This window comes from Schistocerca serialis, chromosome 1 (assembly GCF_023864345.2).
Source record: "Schistocerca serialis cubense isolate TAMUIC-IGC-003099 chromosome 1, iqSchSeri2.2, whole genome shotgun sequence".
Lineage (NCBI taxonomy): Eukaryota > Metazoa > Arthropoda > Insecta > Orthoptera > Acrididae > Schistocerca > Schistocerca serialis.
In genome coordinates this window covers 1,124,387,365-1,124,412,572 of record NC_064638.1, presented here as the reverse complement: position 1 = coordinate 1,124,412,572, position 25,208 = coordinate 1,124,387,365, and the positions used below count along the sequence as shown (strand labels likewise).

General features: G+C 40.2%; 1 protein-coding gene across 1 annotated transcript in view; it reads right to left on the bottom strand.

Moving 5' to 3' along the window:
- Positions 1-25,208, bottom strand: part of LOC126416908 (la-related protein 7) — a 107,475-nt gene that overhangs the window by 71,401 nt on the left and 10,866 nt on the right. The window contains exons 3-4 of the mRNA XM_050084794.1: positions 9,101-9,282; positions 8,823-8,987 (exon numbers count right to left, since the gene is read on the bottom strand). Of these exons, the coding sequence (XP_049940751.1) occupies positions 8,823-8,987; positions 9,101-9,282 (347 nt within the window). The remainder of the gene's footprint in view (positions 1-8,822; positions 8,988-9,100; positions 9,283-25,208) is intronic.

Sequence of the window (25,208 nt, the reverse complement as noted above, 5' to 3'; positions counted from 1 at the left end):
GCAACAGTAGAGAACAGTAGTATTCCTCCAGATTATTACTTAAGCCGTGTCCAGTGGCTCGGCTGGCAATGAGTTTCATCCAGCAGAGAGATATCCAGCAGTGGGAATCTTCAAGTATGTCCACAGTGGTAACCACTGCAGCTATAGCCACATCAGGCATCAGACCAAAAAGGAACTTACACTCAACAAAAGTGTTTGTAACAGTATAGACATAGCATTGTGTTGGACATGCACCATATACTAATCTGAAAGTTGAATATTTGTGTTCATTAACAAAATTACGTTTTTGGAACTGTGTACCGTAACTATTTCAATGTTTCCATAATGTGTTCATGATGTGAATTTGAGTGTTGTACCCAACTTAGACTGGCATCAGCAGCACCTCAGTCTGTTGTCAATATTCTACCAGACAGCAGATACCATAAGTTTCATCCCAGCAGAAACGGATGACATGAACAAACAGAACTGTACTTCTACATCTGGCAATGACAATACATGGGCAACTCCAGTTCTATGGTTTGGTGCAGTTATAACAGTCTATGTACAGTGGTGTGGATTTGAAGGTTTCGGGCGGCACAATATCAGGAACTATGAAACATGTTTATGAGTTGTCTCTCCTTTTTGAGTTTTCACTCTACCCTGTTGCCAACTGTGCTGTCTTTATTTATTTATTTATTTATTTATCTACTCTATCCTGTGCAAGCTTCTTCATCTCCCAGTACCAACTGCAACCTACATCCTTCTGAATCTGTTTAATGTATTCATCTCTTGGTCTCCCTCTACAATTTTTACCCTCCACACTGCCCTCCAATACTAAATTGGTGATCCCTCGATGCCTCAGAACATGTCCTACCAACCGATCCCTTCTTCTAGTCATGTTGTGCCACAAATTCCTCTTCTCCCCAATTCTATTCAATACCTCCTTATTAGTTACTTGATCTACCCATCTAATCTTCAGCATTCTTCTGTAGCACCGCATTTCGAAAGTTTCTATTCTCTTTTTGTCTAAACTATTTATCGTCCAAGTTTCACTTCCGTACATGGCTACACTCCATTGAAATACTTTCAGAAACGACTTCCGGACACTTAAACCTATGCTCAATGTTAACAAATTTCTGATCTTCAGAAACGCTTTCCTTGCCATTGCCAGTCTACACTTTATATCCTCTCTACTTTGACCATCACCATTTATTTATTTATTTATTATTTTTTCTTCAGGAATCTTAGTTAAGAACAACAATTTGTGTTGAGTTAAATTTCAGATGACACAACAAATGTAACTTACAGCACAAATACTACACCTCCAGCAGTCCATAAGCAACATGCAGAAAAATCTGCTAAAAGAACTGGATGAAAGGGACCACTGACAAAAGGAAGCTGGAGGGCATGTCAGCGGCCCATCCATTTGACACGATTAAGGAAAACTGAACAAGTTACATAACCCAAATGGAGAAACACTTCACTTCATGGTACACAGAACAACAAGTGATGTCATGTAACAAGCCTTGTTGCTATCCAATAATGGGGCAAACATTTATGGGTTAATGCAACAGTTGATTCCAAGTAAGGATCCAAATGTATTAGGTTATACAGAGATTAAGGACAAATTGTCTGAAATTTTGAAAGTAAAATTCTCACAGGTTATACAAACTTTACAAGAAACTTGGTCAGACTTTCAAGGAATGGGTTGCTGTGCATCAGGGTCTAACCAGAGACTGTAAATTTAAATATAATCTTTCATGTAGAGATGGCAATAATGGCCATGCTCTTAGACCAGGCTCCTGATGCGAGTTTAAAGAAAGACCTCATTAGATTAAATAATCTCACCCTTGAAGAATGTTTATCTGTTACTGTGGCATTTGAGCAGATGAAACAACCAGAACGTGCTCTCAATCATGGATAACCAATGTGTTCCAAACAGATCATCATAGCCTCAGCAAATTTCCAGTAAACTACAGCAGGCAGAATTGAAAAACCTTCCATAAAGAAGGTGGAAAATGTGAATTCATTGGGCATGCAGATCACAATCAGCAAAATAGTGTTGAAGTCTTGTGTTAACTTCTTCATTACCTACAATAGAGAATCTTGTTATTACAAAGCCACAAAGTGTTTACATGTTGGAAAAAGGGGCACAAAGCAGAAGTATGCCTGCAAAAACAATGCAGGAATATTCAGGACACAATATTCAAGGGAAGGCACTCAAAATACTGAGGATGAATTCAAAAATAGACTTTACAAGGTAATGTCATGTGGTACTAAAGCAGTTCTGGTGGACATCAGACTTAATGGCAAGAACATGCGGTTCCCAGTTGATACAGGTTCTTTTAACACTATTATCAACAGTGCTACTCATCACTTTATTGGCTCCACATGGTCAAACAAATTTCAGGTTACACTGACAAACTACAGCAATCAACCAACAGATGGCAATAGCTGTAAACTAACTACTCAGTAGAAAAATAAGACAGTGTAAGCAGCAGTACTGGTGACACAGTCTCCATCAGCTACCAAATTATGGGACTAGACTTTATGAGCAACTAGGGTTCAGGGTCCAGGACTCAGCAAATCAAACACACATAACAGACGAGAAAGTGGAATGTGCACAATTCTGTCAAAACTACAGACAAGTTTTTCTGTGTCACTCCAGGAAAGGTCAAAGATTACCAAATACATGTCACTTTCAAGCCCAAAGTTATTTTGCAATTCTACAAGGTTAGACCCACCCCTTGCACATTGCATGACTAGGCCAAGTAGGAGGAATTGGATAGGATAGAAGGTAACGGCATAATTGAACCCATTTTGAGCAGTCTCTGGGTCACACCAATGTAGTCATTGAAAAACCAAATGGGAAGCTACAGTTGTGTGGGGACTTTAAATCAATCATAAATGCACAGTTTATTGCCAGTACCCATTAAACCCACGAGCCAATGAGATAACAGTGAAGTTAAGCTGTGGACAGTATTACTAACACATTGATTGGACTGACACTTACCTGCAATGGCCTCCAAAGAGGAAAGTCAAAAAGTTATGGTTGTTAACAAGACTTTAGGTAAAATTTTGACCCCAGCATTGTTCCAACACTATCTTGAGCAGTTAATCAAGAAGGCTTTGGGAACTGTAAATTCCCTTGACAACACAGTAGTCTCAGGGAATAACATGCAAGAACTCTTACACAACTTGGTCAAGCTGTTTAAAAAATACTCCAGTGGCACCTCAGAGTCTATAGTCAATATTCTAATTAGCAGTAGATACACTTCAACTATAGTTTGCAATTTTCCAGATTTTCCAGACAAGTCAGTCCTCAATAAATTTTGGAAACCACTTTTACCTAAAGGACTGAGCAGTAGTAAAGGGAGAGAGAGCTAATAGTGCAACAAGCACTGAGTTACTCAGGCACAGATATGGGAGGGTAACGGCTATGTCCTAGTTCATGGTGTCATCCTAGCATTCATCTAAAATGCAATCAAATATCAGGATGGCAATACAGACATCTAAACTCTTGTTCTCCATAATATGGGATCAACACCTTATCAGTTATTTAACAGCCTGTCAGCTGCTTCCCCAGAGCAAATCAGAAAACTCTGTTGACACTTGGCTGTTTCAGCACTATTTCACCAACTGCCTGCCACACAGGAATAGCTGTAAGTACCAACCTATCCCTCATAGCTGCTCCTTGGAGTCACCGCCCACAACTAACTGGGTCCACTTGCGGCTGACAAAAATGAATATCAACCTGCTACAATTTGGTAGGAATTGACATCCATCTTCTGGGGTGGCAACTGTTATTTGTTGAGATCGATCCATCAAACATGTGGTCTCAGTCACCTCTGCTACTGCTGCCAAAAGGGAGTGCAGAATTTGCAAGTGACCCAGAATCTGTTGATGTGCAAAACTAATGCTGCCCGTCACGTCTAGGCTGGCTTCCTGACACATCACAGCCAACAAAACCTGTAACAACTCTGTCCAACCAATAGCTCTGTCAGATCAAACACCTTTTCTTCTTCCCACAATGAAACTTTCACTCTGCAGCACAGTGTGTATTGTTTCGAAACTTCCTGGCAGATTAAAACTCTGTCAGACCTCGACTTGAACCCAGAATGCGCAACTCTCTTACCAACTGAGCTATCCAGGCACGACTCACAACCCACCCACACACATATTCCTGCCAGTACCTCTGTTTGGAGGTGAGGTACTATATTCCAGTCCTGGTCCAGCATACTGCTTTACTCTGGCAGGAATGTCTCTTTGTATTATTATTATTATTATTATTATTATTATTATTATTATTATTACTATTGAAGTTTCTTTTTTTAACAAAATTCCACTGATATTTCTGCCAGATATTTCAAGCCGTCCTCGGCATGAACCAAGAGAATGACAATGTGATGCTATAAGTGGCCTTGTATGCTCCACCACGACAGCACTGTACATCCTAGAATGTGCCACAGACATTGATCAAAAGCACAGAGGTATCCTTGCTTCACATTGTATAACAAATAGGATTGGAACTACTAAATAATATTAATTAAGTTTGGTGGCCTATGTAAGGGGCTATTCACAAGTACCTCAATGGTTTCAGAAAATGACTACACGAAAGTTACAAGACATACAGAAAAATGGCACTTATCAGTGGACAGAGCATCTCTCAAGCTTCGATTCATAATACATGGAATGGCATAGTTACACTAGGAGGCAGGCATTTCAGAATGTGTAAACAATTCATCCACTCTGTGGTGCTGCAATGAATTAGTTCGCACCTGCATGTAGGCAACACAAGGAATATATTTCCATAGCGGACTGCTGTCTCACCTACTCAGATGATTTGTGTCAGCCACTTGACTGAATTGGATGCACATACTGCCGTTTGCCACTTCACAAACAGAGCTCATACTGAGCACGTATAATGCGAGTTGAAAGCTTGGAGAGATGTCCTATCCACCAGTATTGGTCTATTATAAATACACTACGTAATTTTCGCACAGTCGTCCTCTGAAACCCTGAAGGTACTTATTCATAACACTGCTTAAATTCACAACAGATCACTACAGAAATGAAAAACAAAACTATTTAAATCTGTGTAGAAAGAAATGGACCTCATCATCCCTGTATGTGGTACTTCACCTATAATTTGAATTGCAAGCACCTGCTTTCACCCTCAGTGACAATCTCTGTATCATACCCTGACATTGGTAAATGCTGCTTATAATACAATCACAATAGAACTTCTGCTGGTGCAGTCAATGAACATGGCTAAAACTGCAGACATATATTTCTCATGTGAAAATACACTGCTTGGAAAAAAAGAAGCACCCAGAAGCAGAAAAGGCAACGAAATAAAACTTCATGGGTTGAGAAGTTATGCGGTGTTATACAGCGATTAAGAAACAGAGTTTAAAAAGAGCTTGGCAGTATGAGCCCACATATCAGTATGATGTTGCACCCCTCTGGTCTGGATGTGCTCACTGATTTGGTTGGGAAAGGTGTCATAAAGCCACTATGTTCTACTTCGACAAGCTGTCTGAGAACTGTCACAACTTGTTCCTGATATCCTGGATGCTGTCACTAAGACAGAGCTTATGTCTGAGCTGGTCTCACCCTTCTACTGGAGAGAGATTTGGGGATCTTACGGGCCAGAGGAATTCCTCAACAACATGCAAGCAGTTCATGAATACACATCCCCCTGTAAATGAGCATTGTCCTGCTGAAAAATGGCATCGCGATACTGTCACATGAGAGGTAACATGTGAGGACACAAAATGTCCGTTACATACCACTGTGCTGCCCTCAATCAATGCCAGCTGTAGCCTGAAGTCACACTTGATGGTGCCCACACTATGATCCCAGGAGTAACACTACTGTGTTTCTTCAAAACATTGGAAGAATGGGACCTTTCCCCAAGTCACACACTTGTCAACAATGGTCATCCAGGGTAGTGCAGAACCACAATTCATCACTGAACACAATTTGATGCCATTCACCAGCAGTACACAGCTCACAGTCATGGCACCATTCCAAATACAGTCATTCGCACTGTAGTGTTAATGGCAGATCATGCAATTCCCTAGTCCACCTGCTGCTGACCTCCAACCAATTGTGCGAGATGACACAGAATGTTACAGGGAGTCCAGTATTTGATCTCAGACAACAGGCACAGATGTGAAGAGGTTACAATGAGCTTGGTATACAATATGGATATACTCCCAAGTGGTGGTCAGGTGGGGTCAGCTGGAAACTTGACAATGAGTATGGCCTGCCCCCCATGTTCCCATACAGTCCAACATCAGACCACTTTGTCAGGTGCTGATAACGTTTTCTTACACAAGCAAGTGGTATCTTCGTGTCCTTCACAGTGATCACTCAACATATGATGGTATTTATACTCCTTATATACTCTATCAGGCCTAATAACAACACTGAACACAAAAGGACACTCATGCACTCTGGTGGCCATTCTACCTGTCACAGAGAATTGCAATTCTACTCATCTACATACCCATTGATCGTTTGTATGTATATGAAGTTTCATTGACATTTGACCATGGCTTCTGCACGCTTCACTTTTTTTGTTGGTTGTGTACTTTTCTGTATTTACTTAAAAATTCATTTACCAAACACTTGGATGAAGAGCAATTATTCTAGATGTTGTGCCCCATCACTGACAACTAATTCCGAATTTTATCTGTACCAGATCCCTGACAATGACTTTGTACATGATCTATAATTTTATTTCAATCAATAGGCAAAATTATCCCTATTTATAGACGATACAAGCATTGTTGTGAAGCTGAGTAAGGATGCATCAACAGAGAAAACAGTAAATGATGTTTTTGTGATAGTTACTGACTGGATTAGTAAAAAAGGGCACGCTTAGAAAAAACACAGCTCTTTCAGTTCTGTTCTGTGAAAAATATCCCACTGCCTATTAACCTAGAAACCAACCAGAAACGATAAGGAGGGTTCCATGTTCTAAATTCATAAATACATGCATACTGATGTAAACTTAAACTGGAAAAAACACACACAGATCAGGCAGAATGTTATGACAATATAAACCTGTCCAGGTGATAGCAGCATCACCTGGAGAGGAATGACTGCTAGTCAGACACGTGCACAGTGAATGTAGTATCGATGAGCATGCTGCTGGTGTGTACATTGGGGAAGGTGTGTGATCTATCTGAGTTTGACTGAGGACAGATTGTGATGGCACGAATGCTCAGTATGAACACTCCAGAAACTGCATGGTTTTTCCGGTTTTTGAGGAGTGCTGTGGTGTGTGTCTTCAAAATCTGGCAAAACCATGGTGCAAACATGTCCAGACATCGTGGGGTTGGATGGCCACACCTTATTACAGGTGTCAGACATCATAGGCTGGGTAGGCTGGTAAAACTGGACTGGTGGCAAACTGTGGCGGAACTATCATCAGACTGTGTACAAGTGTGTCTGAACGCACAGTGCACCTAACACTCCTAATGGTGGGCCTCCGCAGCCTACGACCCATGCACATTCCCATGTTAACACCACGACATCGGCAACTATGATGGAAATGAGCATGTGACCATCAGCACTGGACATTCGCGGAATGGCAGAGCACTGAGTGGTCTGACGAATACCAATACCTCCTTCATCATGCCAATGAGAAGGCACAAATCCATCTTCTTCCAGGGGAACAGCTCCTTGACACCTGCAATGTGGGATGGAGACAAGTTTTTGGCAGCTCCATTATGCTCAGGGGAACATTCATGTGGGTATCGGTGGAGCTCATGCAAGGCACCATGGCAGCCATGGAGTATCACACACTGGTTGCAGACCATGTACACCCCTTCATGATGATCATGCTTCCCAACAGAAGTGGCATTTTTCGAGATAATGCACCATGTCGCAAGGCCAGGAGTGTGATGGAGTAGTTCGAGGAACACAGTGACAAGTTCCAAAAGATATATTGGCTCCCCAACTCACCAGATCTGAACCTCTCGAACACATCTGGGATGTGATTGAACATGGTGTCAGAGCTCATCAGTGGAGTGGAACACAACGTACTAGAACTGTTGATACTAAAAGGTTCAATACAAAGGGTAATAAAATGCCGACAGTGGCAGATATTCCCAATATATTGCCATATACTGTTATGATCTACTAAAAATTCACATCAAACATGCTGTCCATCCCAGTCTCTGTAGCATAAACTGCCATAGAATATCAATATGGCTTCTTCACAAACTTTTTGTATACACTCTGGATGGAAATCGATAAAATTGACATTTGACGCAGAGTTTGAAGTAATCTATTGGAGACCAAAGTTCATCCCTGAGCAGTAATGGCAGGTGATGAGACACCAGACATGCTATATTTGGTTAAGATAACAGGTATGGCTTCACACATATGTTCCACCATTTGTCTGTCTTCTTCAAGCCGACTCTAACGTTACAACTCATATTTTCCAACACAACAATTTTCATGTTGATTGTGCTAAAACTGTGATTGCTTGCCATGGTAAAAATTCTGGAGTAACCATTGCTGTCAAATGACCCACAAATGTAGTCAACTTGAATGTGATCAAAAACTCTGGAACCACCTGAATGTGTCAAAAGTTAGGTGCTGCATCTACACAATCTGGCAGGCATGCACATAACCAAGTCTCCAACATCAAGAATTGAGTCACTCATTCACACCAAGTCGAATCACAGCAGTTATCTAGGCTTGCAAAGGATATCTTGCTATTCTGCTATTAGAATGAGAGTGACTTTTGGTACAGAGAGAGAGAGAGAGAGAGAGAGAGACAGAGAGAGAGAGAGAGAGAGAGAGAGAGAGAGAGTTCAACAAACCTCCAGTGTTTTGTTGGCTGCCTCTGGGGTGTCAAATTCCACGAATGCAAAACCTTTTATTTTGTTACTTGGTTTATACTTCGGTATTGAAACATATACTACTTCACCATAAGATGAAAATACTCTCCTGAGCCACTCATGATCAGCATCAGGTGGGAGCTGCTCCTGAAAGAGACAGACGATGAATTGTTTGCAAAAATTACTGTTCTTTATACAAAGACCTGAATTTCAAGATTTGTTGAACTTAAGCAAATAACACAGAAGCCTTCACTGCTTACCACATATATGGTACAATCTTCCTCATTTTCCTTGATGTGTATTGGTGTTGTACGGTACACTTTTGTCCCATCCTCGGTGACGGACAGAATCTCAGAGTCTCTTAATGCTTTTGCAATATCTTCTATATTTGAAGTTAATGCTCGTATCTTGTTGAAGCGCAAAAAAATTGCAAGATCGACATCTGTAATCATAGACAAAAAGCAGTTCTGCTTTAAGAGATTTCAAATCATATTTTCACAATAATGCACTTACAAGTCTATCACAGGACAGTGAGTGAAAATAAGGATGGGACGAAGTGGCAACGCAGTGGCAGCCGACAGTGCCGGCTGCCATTGGTTGATTGGTGGCGGGAGTCCTGCAGCCTGTTGTCTGTCAAGTGACAACTCCTTTAAATCAGACTATAGTATGCCAGGTCAGCACTGGTACTGCTTGCGGCTCATTACTTCACCTTCAGAGGGCATCAGGTTCGTGTCCGACACCAACAGGGATGCAGCTGTTTACTGGCAGGAGTCTTGTTCGCACACTTGAGGTGGCGCACAAAGCGTGAAATGAGGTGAAGAGAGTGGTGAGACAGTAAGCCTCGATCTCAGTTACTGTGGTGCCATGGAGGAACTCTGTTCATATTTGACAGCAACTGGGTTGGAACATGCACTGATGATTACGTGCCCAAGCTGTGATTATGTTCAAGGGAATAGGTACTGCCACCAAGGATGCTAAGTGTTTCTGATATTGGAGATTGGTACTGTCATGGTTTCATAGTAAACCACTTATAATGCTCATCATGCTTCCAATGAAGTGGCCCTTTGGATTACTGTAGAATTGACTACCTCTTTACATTGACCATGCAAGTTATTAATTCAAGTTTGTTACAGGTGGCATTTTATTGTACTATGTTGTTCCACAAGCATTAAAGTAGATGTGTATGAGTGTTATGGAAGATGCAAGAACCAAGAAGAAAGACTGACATTGTACAGAAGGATTTGATTCCACAGCAACACACTGATAGACAGGAAGACACATTGCTTAATTTCATAAATCGTTGTAGAATACTGTCTTTTTTATACATAAGCCCACTTGCAAGATTTCTTTTGTTGAATGCTAATGGCACTGTTTCTCTTGAAGAACTTATTTTAATGCACCATAATTACAAGCTATTCTTGTCTTTCATGTAGTGCTGTTAATGGTGCCACTGAACGGACATACAGTGGGTGACTCTAGCATAAGAAGCTGTTCCTCTGTCACACTTTGTACTGTTATTACGTTTGATTATACAGAAGTCGCCAAATCATTTCAGGGAGGACTTTGCATAAATTTTCTTATTGCCAGTTGACGATCTTTCGTGAAATACAAGTTTACATTTAATAGTTGGGATATTTTCTTATTTAACATTTGTGTATGTTGAGGAGCCTAAGGGCTGCAAGTCTATTGTTTAACAGAGATGTGTTTACTGTTGCGTTTTTCAACAATTATGGATAACTTTCGTTAATGAATGATTTCAGACACTACTGCGTGTTGAATTTTATAAATTTCTGGAGTGACTTTGTTTTGGTTTTTTAAATAAATGTCATGAAAAGTATAGAGCCCATAATGCTCAACCAATCATTCCGCCCCCTGACTTCCAGCTTGCTGTTACTTTTTGGTATCAGAGCATGGTTTGTTGATTGAGTGGGGGAGGGTGATTTCTAATGTTAAGAAGTGGATACCTATTATTTTGTATTTTCCAAAATGCCTTGTGTTGTTGAGGATTCAGTTTGTCAGAGTCAAGGTGAGCTTGTATATGAACTGAGGTGACGTGGTATAGAACCAAGGGGTACTGTACAGGAGTTGACTGAATAAATACGCCAGCACAGTCATCTGCTGGTGTACATAAAGTAACCACACCCAAAGACGTACGCTTGGCTGCTGCTGCTCTTTGTGATGCATTGGTAGAAATCATAGAAATTATTCAAGATATTAGTAGTTGTTTCATTAGTCACATGTGTTGGGTACAGGGCCACTTCAATCATTACACTGAGAGACTGAATGACTTGTTTGGTGTTGATGTGCAAAGGGCGAGGGAAATACAGGATTACAGTGCGACAATTGAAGAATGGTTTAAGAAAAATGATAACATCACAGGTGTGAATTCGGACAGTAAAGCAGTAGTTCATGATGGGGACAAGGGGCAAACAATTAGGGACACTATGTTTACCAGGCTGCAAAATCCATTGGAAGCTGTCGTGAATCAGTATGCTTGCAGTTTGCTAGCGTCAGTCAATTCAATTGTGGAATTTTTTTATTTTTTGTTAGAATTTGGCAGAAAGCCTTGGCGATGGAAATAAGTGATATTGAGGAATTTAGATTACCAGCTATTATGGTAAAACACTGGATGTGCAAGGAAAATTTGAAAGCCGTTCAACATAAGGAATCCTGGCAGGAATGCAGGCTCCAAATAATTAAGGTCATTCCACCTCGAGCATTGATGGAAGTAATGTATAACCACTATGAAATGGAGCAAGCTTTCAAAGAATCCTTAATTGATTTATGTTCATCATACTAAAAGGAGTGTATGTGCGTGGGATCATAATAACATGGAGGAACAGGTTGTAAGACATCTGTTAGAAAGATTGAATCTTGAAAATAGGCAGAGGGCATTATTTTGTCAGATACCTGGCACGTTTTTGGAACTGGATGAACTTGTGAGGTAGATTCAAGCTAGGCAGTATGTTGATCAAGAAACGTGCAGGGAAAAATTTGCTAACTAAGAATGCTTGCACTTCCAAAAAACCCGAGCAGGCAGGGGTACGATCAGCTAGTACAGAGGAGACTAGCTCATCAAAAGACCATAACTCAGCATTGAAGTGATGTAATTGTAATAAGCAGGTCATATGAAAAGAGACTGTATGGGGGAAGACCTTGCAACCTGAGTTATGACAATTACTGTACCAAAGACAGGACAAGCTCATATGTGCCGTTTGGCTGTATTGCCTTGAATAATGAACCGGTTCGTGCATTATTGGATTTAGGCAGTACTACGTCAGCAATTGATTAAGACTGTTTCACCAAAATGGGAAAGACTGTCAGTGGACAGGGGGCTGTTTATCACAGCAGGTAAATCTACTCTAACAGTCAAAGGAAGTTAGCTAGTGAAAGTGGTCTTGGGGGATTTTACATAAAAAATTGATATGAAAATTGCGAGAAATCTGGCGATCGCTGATATTTTAAAGAAAGTGGGTTTGATCCCAGATTGGGCAGGAGAGAGATTTCATTGTAAATTTAAACCACAGATGCTCTTCAGGTTCTGTCAGCATGGTGAAGGTGTTACCATGGCTGTGGGTAAAGAGGAACCACATTGAAGTGGGACTCCGTGACAAACTGTTAGATCACTTTAATATCTTTGTCATGAAAAAGATTGAGCTCTCTAATCCAAATTTCCTGCTGTGTTAACAACAGAACTGTGGGTCACACGGATGCTGTAATATGGCACTGAGTTGGTGGATGACATGCCGGTTAAGGCTATGCCATACAGGACTGCCCCCCTTGAGGCGTAGCGCCGTATAACGATCCTGCCTTGGAGGCGGTTAAGTGGGAGATGTGCCTCAGAGCTGGATAGTGACAGATGGTGACGTGAGACTGGACGCGCTTGTAGTTTATGTATCAGCCGATAGAGGACAATATTGGACTGTGATTTTAGTTTTGATTGTGCCCACTAGAGTGCACTAAAGTAATAGAATGTTTTTCATAAACTGTTCTAGTATTTTCATAAAGTGTTACTATGTCTTTTTTGTGTAGATAAAATGTTATAAATGTATTTTAGCAGTATGAATAATGCGTGAGTGTGGTTTAAGATTAGTATGAAGATAATTGTTTAATGAGTTATGTAGTAGGATTTAGTGTGGGAACATTTCGAAGAAGTATGTATGTGGACAAAGGGGATTTTTGTAGAATATATTTGTAAAGTAAGTTTATGGTAAAGGGAAAGATAATTCAGGTATAAATAACAATAGTAAATAACTTTATGCAGAAGCAAAACTTCAGCATATTAGATAATTACATCGGTAAAAGTGCAGTCGTTAGGTTTACTATTTTGCGATTGGTTATTGATGAAAAGCGCAGATTGAGTGTTGTTTTGCTATTGGCTGTTGAGTAAACTGACCAATGGTAAAGCAATATCCTTCGCGTGCCTTTCTCTGCTGGTAGAGAAGACAGAGAGTATTCTAGAGAAGAGTGGGAGCCTAGCCGTGAAACAGATCGGACGTGTGTAGGAGTAGTTCTGACGGAAACGATAAGTTGCCGGATCTAGCAGTGTTTCATACATCAAAAGTGTTGGAAAGTGACGGCATAATTATTCCGATGTGTGTGTAGAAATTTCGGAATTTTTAAGTGAATTGTGTGACGAGAAAAGACATATATTCTGTGTGGCGTATTGAGCAGGTCGGTGGCTAAAAATTGTGACTGCATTTGGTACCGACAGACTTAATATTTGGAGAGCATTATCAATCAAAAACAATCAGTATTTTTGTAGCTATTATGTTTTCGGGAAATGCAACACCATAAACTTGCTAACGTGAGTGAAAGGGATTATGAGTGACTGTGTTAAGACTAGCACGGGCTTGGCAGTGATACTTGTTCACCTAAGTTTCAGAATATATTAGCTGAGGACAAAATTTCCAAACTTTCATTTGTGTGAAAAATTTCTCCTGAAACATAGATTAGTGACTTAAATTGCAGCCTGGTTCACGTCGAAGTACAGTAGGTTTCACTCGGCTTTCCTACTGATGATCTGCTGAGACAATGTTCACAGGTAGGTGCAGGTTCGTCGTAAAGGGACGGAAAGAACCGCACCGCCGCACCCTCCATGATGAAGATATTAAGGGAAAACATAAGAAAAATGTTGCAACAGGGAGTCACTTAACCTTCTAAACCACCCTATGCTGCACTCGTATTTCTAGTACCAAAAGCTGATGGAGAATATCATCCAGTAGTGGGCCATAGGGAGTTAAATAAAAAAAGGTCTTTACACTTACTGGACTTGCACACATGCTCTGGGTGGTTTGAAGGAGCTTGGGTGCTTACCACATTGGATACCAACTAAGCTTACACTCAGAAAACATTGGATGAAAGATCCAAACCAATCACTGCATTTGTCATTAATTTGAATTTATTCAAATTCAATAGAATTCTGTTTGATTTAGTGGCAAGGACTGCTTCCTATTGCAATTAATGGATGGCACATTTTCTGATGATAAGTTCAAGTTTGTGTACCACTAATTAGATGATTTAGTGGCAAGGACTGCTTCCTATTGCAATTAATGGATGGCACATTTTCTGATGATAAGTTCAAGTTTGTGTACCACTAATTAGATGACTTAGTTGTATATCATAAAACAATTCAAGAACATCTGGTACACTCACAAGAGGTCCTTGGACAATTAAGAAAGGCAGGTCTAAGAGTAAACCCCGAGAATGTGGTTTTTGCTTCTCCATCGATGAAGTTTGTGGGGCATATTGTGTCTGGGGAACATGTCTGTTTTGATCCTGGTAGGGTAGAAATTATCAATCAAATGTCTCAGCCACGAAATGTCAAGTAGGTCGAACAGTTCATAGGAATGGCTAATTTCTTCTGAAAATTCATTAATGAGGTTACTGACAAAGTGGCTCCTCTCAATGAATTGTGTCAGAAAGGAGCCAAATTTATTTGGGGTCATCCTCAGGAGGCTGCATTTTTAGCTCTTAAACAAGCATTGCAATCAGCACAAGTGTCAGTTCTATCTGATTTTAATGAGGAGCCCACTTTGCAGACTGATGCATCCGGACACGGAATTGGCAGAGTCTCCTATAGGAAAGAGGTGGGAATCAGAGGTTTATTGCCTATGCCTCTAGGGGCTTGAATGAATTGGAGAAGAAGAACTCCACATACAAAGTAGAAACTCAGTTTTGTTGGGGACGGAGAAGTATAGGTATTATCCAGAACATGGGAAATTCATTTGGAAACTGATAATCAGGCACTGACCTGGATCTTGGCTAGGCCCAAAAAATGGGTGAATCACAAGATAGGCGACTAGGATTCTTGCATTCTGGTTTGATGTTCGCAACATTAAGGAGACAGAGAACGTGTTGGCAGATGGATTGAGCTGCATATTTGACCAGGGAGAGGATAGTTGCACCGATCATTCCCCACAGGGCAAATGGGAGCAGGCTGGGCAGGTTACTTCCATCCTTACCCAGATCCCCAGTCTGTTTAAGGATATGAGATATTTCCACGACCGGGAGCCACATTTGAGGAGTATAAAGCAAAGGATTAAAAATGGCGAGGAGGTTAACCTGAATATACTCAAGGGGAAAGTCCTGTGTTGTAAGGTACAGGGACAGAGGCAACCAAAGACTGTGGCACCTAAGGAACTGGTGCCTTTGTTGTTCAAATATCTTCACAAATCCCCAGTGGGGAGGGAGGTGGCACATTTAGAGAATTTGTAAGAGGGTAGCCTGATGTCAGGTACGTGCAATGAACAAGCCAGGTCAGGATACCAGGGTTGGTTACTCGGTGTAAAAACCCATAGAGAAAGCTTTTCAATGAATGTGTATCGATTTCGTTCGCCTGTTACGAAGTTCTAAGGAGGGGAATAGATATTTTTTGGTGCGTATTGATGCGTGTACTAGATTTACATGGTTGCCAACCAGAGGTGTGACGACCCGAGCAGTCATCCAGAATTTAACCAGCATTTTTGGGATCTTTGGGCTGCCACAATCCATAGTCCCAAATAATGTGAGCTCCTTTACTGCTGAGGTGTTTAGGCAATTCTATTAAGGGATGGGGGTAGAACATACTACCAAAACCCCACATTACCCAGCCCTTCTTATGCTGATCGCCCGAACTGCAATCTTAGATCTGCACCGATTGCTTATCATCACGAGAACAAGAGTAACTGGGATCATTCTCCAGCATTGTTGGGTACGGCATTCAATACGGCATCCCACGAAATGGATAAGTCAACACCTACGCAGCACTCGGACGTACGTGACTCTGGCTTCTCGCGCTGGACACCACCTTCAACTGCCGCGCCGGCATGAAGATTTTGTGTTCAAGTGTTCACTCCGCCATGCTCTGCAGTGTCAAGGGGGGCGGGGGTGGGATGGAGGGGCAGTGTACTCAATCATCTTTGATTTATCTTTGTCTATGTTCTCTTGGCATGCTACATTTGTACTGCCATGTTGTATTCACTTACTTCTGTGCCTCATAAATGTATATTCAATGTCTAAAGTGTGTTATTACTACCCTACGACACACAATGTCCACAAGCTAATACTAAATTCCTCTTTACCTGCAAAAATCATGAAGAGAGACAGATTTAGGTCAATTTACTTTATGCTTCATGTGAATAACAATGATAATTACGTATGAAGGGGTCAACAACCAAACCATGATCCACACACAAAATCCGACCTATTTTTGATAACTTTGTACTTAAAAGCAAGAACAGTTCTTACCCTGGCGAGAATCTCATAGCTGATGAAGGTTTATGTCCATTCAGAGGGAGAATTCGATTTCAAGTATATATCAAGAACAAACCGAGCAGGTGTGGTATCAAATTTTTCCATTCTAAGTGATTCAGCAACAGGATATGTTTTGAACTGTGAAGTGTACACTGGTTAAGGTGAAAAAGACAACAGTGCAGATTCAGGGTCATACACTGTACATAGACCGGTTTTATACTTCTGTAAAATTATTTGAAAGATTGTTTGATGAGGGCACATCTGCTGTTGCCACAATAATGAGAAACAGAAGAGGCCTACTACAGGAATTCAAACAGAATAAGCTAAAGAGGTGAAATAGTATTCCAGAGAAAAAATTCCGTGCTAGCACTTCACTGGAAAGATACTAGGGATGTGTTTGCCCTTTCTACTAAACAATGACAAGACAAAATCCAAGACTGGAATGGTAAAAAAACTGAAGCCTGATCTCATACCTGATTATAATAAAAATAAAACTGGTGTTGATCATGGAGATCAGCTAGTGACATACTATTATTTTCAACAGTGAACAATGAAATGGTGGAAAAAGGTATTTTTTCATGTGTTTATGATGTGCGTGGTCAATTCTTACATTCTGTACAAGAAACTTCGGCTTGTCTTTCACAAACAAACCAGCTTGTTTATTTTTTTGGTGAACCTGGGAAAACAAATATTCGAGAAATCAGGTGAAGCTTTCAATGAAGATGAAAAGCAGGGTTCAGTAGCAAACCGGCGAACAGCAAGGCATTTCCCCACTCGAGTCCCATCAAGAACAAGCAAGAAGTATGCATAAAGATACTGCATTGCTTGCTCTGAGAAGGGCGCACGCAGCACTGGCAAATGAGTGAGAAGGGAAACCAGGTGGTGGTGTTCAAAATGGTTCAAATGGCTCTGAGCACTATAGGACTCAACTTCTGAGGTCATTAGTCCCCTAGAACTTAGAACTAGTTAAACCTAACTAGCCTAAGGACATCACACACATCCATGCCCGAGACAGGATTCAAACCTGCGACCGTAGCGGTCTTCCGGGTCCAGACTGCAGCGCCTAGAACCGCACGCCAGATGGTCGTGAGAAGAATGTAACGTAAGATTGTGTCTATCTGACTGTTTCAAGCAATATCACACAAAGACAAATTCTGCTCAATGAAAAGAGTTGTATAAATTCAATGAAATAGTTAAGTACATTTATTTTATAATAAATTCTGATATATCGCAATTACAAACTTTTCCTCTACCTCTGAATCTTCTAATTTTCAAAATATAATGATTCTGGAAATATGGGATATCTTTCAAAAAACTTAAAACTAATGTTGAGATATAGGATGATAATACAAACATCAGTTGAAAGGTTTTGCTTTTCTTCACATGTTTTGGTCAGGATCCAAGCAAAAAAGGTGCAAAATGTACGACTTCCAAGGGATTGCAGCAGTCCCTGTGGCCCACTGCAATGTGTTAATATACAACATGAGCAGCAAGGGCCCCAACTAAGTTTCCTGGGGCACTCTCAAAGTTACTTCTACATCTGACGATGACTCCCCATCCCAGATAACATGCTGTGCCCTTCCTACCAAAAAGTCCTCAATCCAGTCACAAATTTCAGTTGACACCCCTTATGATCCTACTTTTGACAATATGCATAGAGGTGGTACTGAGTCAAATGCTTTTCAGAAATCAAGAAATACCGCATCTGCCCGGCTGCCTTGATAAAAACCTTTCAGCAGGTCATGTGAAAAATTTGAGAGTTGGGTTTTACATGATCGATGTTTTCGGAATCCTTGCTGACTGGCACTGAGGAGGTGATTCTGTTCTAGATATCTCGTTATGTTTGAGCTCAGAATATGTTTTAAGATTCTACAACAAACCAATGTCAAGGATATTGGACGGTAGTTTTGTGGATCACTTCTACAACCCTTCTTGTAGACAGATGTGACCTGTGCCGTTTTCTAAGAACTGGGGATGATTTTTTGTTCACGGGATCTATTATAGATCATAGTTAGAGGAGGAGCTAACTTAGCCACAAATTCCGTATAGAATCTGACAGGGATTCCATTGGGGCCTGGAACTCTGTTCAATTTTAACGATTTCAGCTGTTTCTCAACAAGACTGACACTATTATTTATTCCATTCATCTTTTCAGTGGTCTGAGGATTAAATTGGGGCAATTCTCTCAGGTTTTCTTTTGTAAAGGAACATTTGAAAACAGAGGTAAGCTTTTCCTTTGCTATCCTCAATTTCAGTTTCTGTCTCACTCGCTAGGGACTGGAAATTAACTTTGGTGGCACTGACAGCCTTTACATACTACCAGAATTTCATCTCCATGTGCGTGGATAGGTGCTGAAAGAGAGCATTACTTGTCCTCCAAGCTACTTCAATGATATAAAAAAACTGAACTTTAAACTTTCTGTATTCAAATTGTCTCTTAAAATAACACAATATCATATACTTGGTGGACTGACAGGTCATCCCATACATGTTGTACAAATGCAAGACAAGAAGTAAGTTTTTCACTTGTTGCAGCATCTATTGTAGCCATGTGCTTTTCTCCTTGTCATCTAAACACCTCCAAAGCCTCCCACCAAGAAACAAGCAAACCCACAGAACAGGTGGAGACAAACATTCGCTGTCTCACATTGCAGCAGTGATGGCGTCAATCCATTCTTCCGTCTCTACATATTGTAATAATATCTCCCACAGCGAGATATCCTGACACTTAACTACCACTAAATGTGGTTAACATCTTTTGTCACCACGGAAGCTTCAAACTGGGACATGCCACTCTAAGAATGTCATGTCGCACTTCATGCTGCACCCGATATAAGCAGCTGTTCCAACTCTTAAATTAACTCTTCTCACAGAAGTGTTGAAATGAGGTAGGTTATGGCATCTAAGAGCAAATATAAACTCAACACTGACATGTCTTGATGCTGATGCAATCTCTACAAGGTCAGATTCTATACTGTACCCAGGATCTTTGTCAATACTATCTCGCAAGAGAACTACCAAGCAACAAAAATTTCTTTTTTTTTATTGGCTCCCCTACATTCTTACTTTTCTTATTATTGTTGCAAGTTCTTTGAGCCTTGCCTACATCTACACCTGCCTGCAGCTCACCAACTGGTCAAACTTATTTTCTAATTCCTCATGCTACCATGCTACCTGTTGCCACTTCCCACCCCTCTCTACCATTCTCCCTCCACAATCCATCCAGGTCTTTCCCTGCCTTGTCTAATTCAGCCTGAAAGGCAACAATTTTCCCTCCTGTTCCACTATCTGCCTATCTCTACTCAGTAACCTACAAAACCACTTAAGAGGCTCATTTACTTCCCAATCCCCATGTCACTACAGTCACCTCAATGGAAAAAAGTAATGCATCAAACACAACATACGCTGGTACTAATTGTTTTACAGCACATCGGCTCTTTTCATTCATTGTAAAATAATACTTTAGTACGAATAAGTCAATTAAATTACTGAAATACATGTAAACATGTTTTCAAAAATTTGGCTTATATGCAACTACTTGTCCAACATTTCTGACTCAAGAAAACTTAAGGTCTACCTAAGTTTACAGCATCAGAAGATAAACAAAAAAATAACTAAAACCTGACTTTGTTTACAAGATCACAAAACTCTCACATCTTGCCTGGTGCAGGGCTTTCAGCCACTAGTGTAATCGAACAATAGGATCTCTCTTCCTATTTATGCACAATACATTATATTTATTTACGCTCTAGGACAACTGCCAGTTCTGGGTAAAGTCTAGAACAGGGCCAGCTGCAGTCCCGGATTCTGAACTGCTCATATACTGGCAACACATCAGTTTCATGAAGCCAATGGGATGATACTTTCACATAAATGAGAGGTGAGAAAATGAATGTCTAGCGCCAAGTACATCAGGAATTACGAGGTTGTGGTTAGGCTGGGGCCTAGTAACACAGCTTAAATTGCTGCGAGTAAAACAAGCAGCAGTTAAATTTATAATTTTTGTTGTCATAAATATTTGACTGTTGTTTCCACTTACATGATTACAAGGTTGTGGATAGGTTACAAGGTGAAAATTTAGTTGTGAGTTGGCGAAGCCAACAATTGTGAAAGCCAAATTACCTGGTTGTAGTAACAGATTGATCTGTAGGTGAATCCAAGGCTTAGGTCAGGTTGGGGTACAACAGTTTCACTCACAAAAATTAAATTAATAATCTTTGTTGCAATATATATTTGTTTCTTTTGAATATTTTACAAATAACATGGCTGTAATTAGGCTGTGATCTAATACTATAGCTTAAATTAATAATCTTGGTCGTCAAAATATTCTCCCATTTCTTCTGAATGTATTATGATTTTAGAGATAGCATTATACTGACGTGAGAATGTAACAGTACTGCTTTGAAACATGTCATCTGTCTGCTGCTCTCTCACTGGCTGGATACACCCAGCATCTGACACGTCCTCTTTCCTTCCCATCACATTTTGTGGTGAGTGCTGGTAACATTACTGCACAAAAAACCTTTAAGTACAACACTGGGGCTGAACTAAACTTTTGCCACCCGTCCCTGCTGACACAAAATAAATGACGTTGATACTGCAAGTTTTTGTATCCATCAAACATGTTCAATTAATGGCAGTCACCATCAGTGTAGAGCCTGTGAAATTGACAGGAGCTGTGCTACTTCACCTTCTGCCAGAAGCTTTGTAGTAACAGCACTTTCACTGTCATCAAGCCAGTCAACTTCAATTAAGCATATCATATGTGTGGACACAGTTTAAAAAAAAGATCAATAAAAAGTCATGTACAACTGTGCAACAATAATAGTGCCTCAGTGAAGCAAACAGTATTGCTTCCTTTCTACAAGACCTCAAGCATATTTTGTCAATAAATTATTCCCTTACTTGATGTCAGTAATTCCAACACAGGTTAAAAACAGTTCTGCCAGTGCACAAAAAACAAAACAAAAAGCTCAAAAAATTTGGCTAAACTATGAAATCAGGTCTCTTTATGCCAAAAATCAAACCCTAAATTGGGAACTATATAAAGCACACCTTAATCTTATGAGTGTTCTGAATAATACCGCTGTTTTTGCCCATCTTGTTAGCAATGTTGAAAATCGTACATATGCAGTAATAGAAGAAATGAAAAACCCACAAACAAAAGATTGCAAATTTAAAAGCTAAACAAACACCCAACACAGCCATAAATTACACCCAGTCTAATGAAAAATACCATTTCTGTCCAAGACTAGTCAACCTCACGGACACTATTTTGAGTACAGAAGAAATAGAACTACTCAAAATAGGTCTGAAACACAATGTCAGCACACAGATAGATGAAAAACACATAGAAAATGTCATAGTTTAATCAGAAAGCATTCTCACACAGGAAAACAGAAATGAAACAAGTGAAGTAAACATTGGTCTGACGAGAGAGCTAGTCAGTAACGAAATCAAAAACATAACAACACAGATGAAAGAAAACAGAAGAAACCGAAACAATAAAGATTCTATAACAAAGACAAAACTTTGAAAGAAACTACATGAATGCAACACCAGCATCACAAAGGCAGATAAAGGAAGCACAGTGGTTGTCATGGATAAAGAGCAATACATCGGTAAGATACAAGAGTTCATCACAAAAAATAAAATTATAAAATTAAAATCAGATCCAATAAACAGATTGCAAACGAAGCTGAGAAACACAATGAGCATACAATAGAAAATAATAAAAAAACAAAACTGATACAAACAAATCTCAGTGCACTTTCACTCCGATGCCAACCAAAGCTACATAAGAAAGATCTCCTCGTCAGTTTGTTGTTGTTGTCTTCAGTCCTGAGACTGGTTTGATGCAGCTCTCCATGCTACTCTATCCTGTGCAAGCTTTTTCATCTCCCAGTACCTACTGCAACCTACATCCTTCTGAATCTGCTTAGTGTATTCATCTCTTGGTCTCCCTCTACGATTTTTACCCTCCATGCTGCCCTCCAATACTAAATTGGTGATCCCTTGATGCCTCAGAACATGTCCTACCAACCGATCCCTTCTTCTGGTCAAGTTGTGCCACAAACTTCTCTTCTCCCCAATCCTATTCAATACTTCCTCATTAGTTATGTGATCTACCCATCTAATCTTCAGCATTCTTCTGTAGCACCACATTTCGAAAGCTTCTATTCTCTTCTTGTCCAAACTATTTATCGTCCATGTTTCACTTCCATACATGGCTACACTCCATACGAATACTTTCAGAAATGACTTCCTGACACTTAAATCTATACTGGATGTTAACAAATTTCTCTTCTTCAGAAACGCTTTCCTTGCCATTGCCAGCCTACATTTTATATCCTCTCTACTTCGACCATCATCAGTTATTTTGCTCCCCAAATAGCAAAACTCCTTTACTACTTTAAGTGCCTCATTTCCTAATCTAATTCCCTCAGCATCACCCGACTTAATTAGACTACATTCCATTATCCTTGTTTTGCTTTTGTTGATGTTCATCTTATATCCTCCTTTCAAGACACTGTCCATTCCATTCAACTGCTCTTCCAAGTCCTTTGCTGTCTCTGACAGAATTACAATGTCATCGGCGAACCTCAAAGTTTTTATTTCTTCTCCATGAATTTTAATACCTACTCCGAATTTTTCTTTTGTTTCCTTTACTGCTTGCTCAATATACAGATTGAACAACATCGGGGAGAGGCTACAACCCTGTCTTACTCCCTTCCCAACCACTGCTTCCCTTTCATGTCCCTCGACTCTTATAACTGCCATCTGGTTTCTGTACAAATTGTAAATAGCCTTTCGCTCCCTGTATTTTACCCCTGCCACCTTTAGAATTTGAAAGAGAGTATTCCAATCAACATTGTCAAAAGCTTTCTCTAAGTCTACAAATGCTAGAAACGTAGGATTGCCTTTCCTTAATCTTTCTTCTAAGATAAGTCGTAAGGTCAGTATTGCCTCACGTGTTCCAGTGTTTCTACGGAATCCAAACTGATCTTCCCCGAGGTTGGCTTCTACTACTTTTTCCATTCGTCTGTAAAGAATTCGTGTTAGTATTTTGCAGCTGTGACTTATTAAGCTGATAGTTCGGTAATTTTCACATCTGTCAACACCTGCTTTCTTTGGGATTGGAATTATTATATTCTTCTTAAAGTCTGAGGGTATTTCGCCTGTTTCATACATCTTGCTCACCAGATGGTAGAGTTTTGTCAGGACTGGCTCTCTCACGGCCGTCAGTAGTTCCAATGGAATATTGTCTACTCCGGGGGCCTTGTTTCGACTCAGATCTTTCAGTGCTCTGTCAAACTCTTCACGCAGTATCATATCTCCCATTTCATCTTCATCTACATCCTCTTCCATTTCCATAATATTGTCCTCAAGTACATCGCCCCTGTATAGACCCTCTATATACTCCTTCCACCTTTCTGCTTTCCCTTCTTTGCTTAGAACTGGGTTTCCATCTGAGCTCTTGATATTCATACAAGTCGTTCTCTTATCTCCAAAGGTCTCTTTAATTTTCCTGTAGGCGGTATCTATCTTACCCCTAGTGAGATAGGCCTCTACATCCTTACATTTGTCCTCTAGCCATCCCTGCTTAGCCATTTTGCACTTCCTGTCGATCTCATTTTTGAGACGTTTGTATTCCTTTTTGCCTGTTTCAGTTACTGCATTTTTATATTTTCTCCTTTCATCAATTAAATTCAGTATTTCTTCTGTTACCCAAGGATTTCTACTAGCCCTCGTCTTTTTACCTACTTGATCCTCTGCTGCCTTCACTACTTCATCCCTCAAAGCTACCCATTCTTCTTCTACTGTATTTATTTCCCCCATTCCTGTCAATTGCTCCCTTATGCTCTCCCTGAATCTCTGTACAACCTCTGGTTCTCTTAGTTTATCCAGGTCCCATCTCCTTAAATTCCCACCTTTTTGCAGTTTTAATCTACAGGTCATAACCAATAGATTGTGGTCAGAGTCCACATCTGCCCCTGGAAATGTCTTACAATTTAAAACCTGGTTCCTAAATCTCTGTCTTACCATTATATAATCTACCTGATACCTTTTAGTATCTCCAGGGTTCTTCCATGTATACAACCTTCTTTCATGATTCTTAAACCAAGTGTTAGTTATGATTATGTTGTGCTCTGTGCAAAATTCTACAAGGCGGCTTCCTCTTTCATTTCTGTCCCCCAGTCCATATTCACCTACTATGTTTCCTTCTCTCCCTTTTCCTACACTCGAATTCCAGTCACCCATGACTATTAAATTTTCGTCTCCCTTCACAATCTGAATAATTTCTTTTATTTCATCATACATTTCTTCAATTTCTTCGTCATCTGCAGAGCTAGTTGGCATATAAACTTGTACTACTGTAGTAGGTGTGGGCTTCGTATCTATCTTGGCCACAATAATGCGTTCACTATGCTGTTTGTAGCAGCTTACCCGCATTCCTATTTTCCTATTCATTATTAAACCTACTCCTGCATTACCCCTATTTGATTTTGTGTTTATAACCCTGTAGTCACCTGACCAGAAGTCTTGTTCCTCCTGCCACCGAACTTCACTAATTCCCACTATATCTAACTTCAACCTATCCATTTCCCTTTTTAAATTTTCTAACCTACCTGC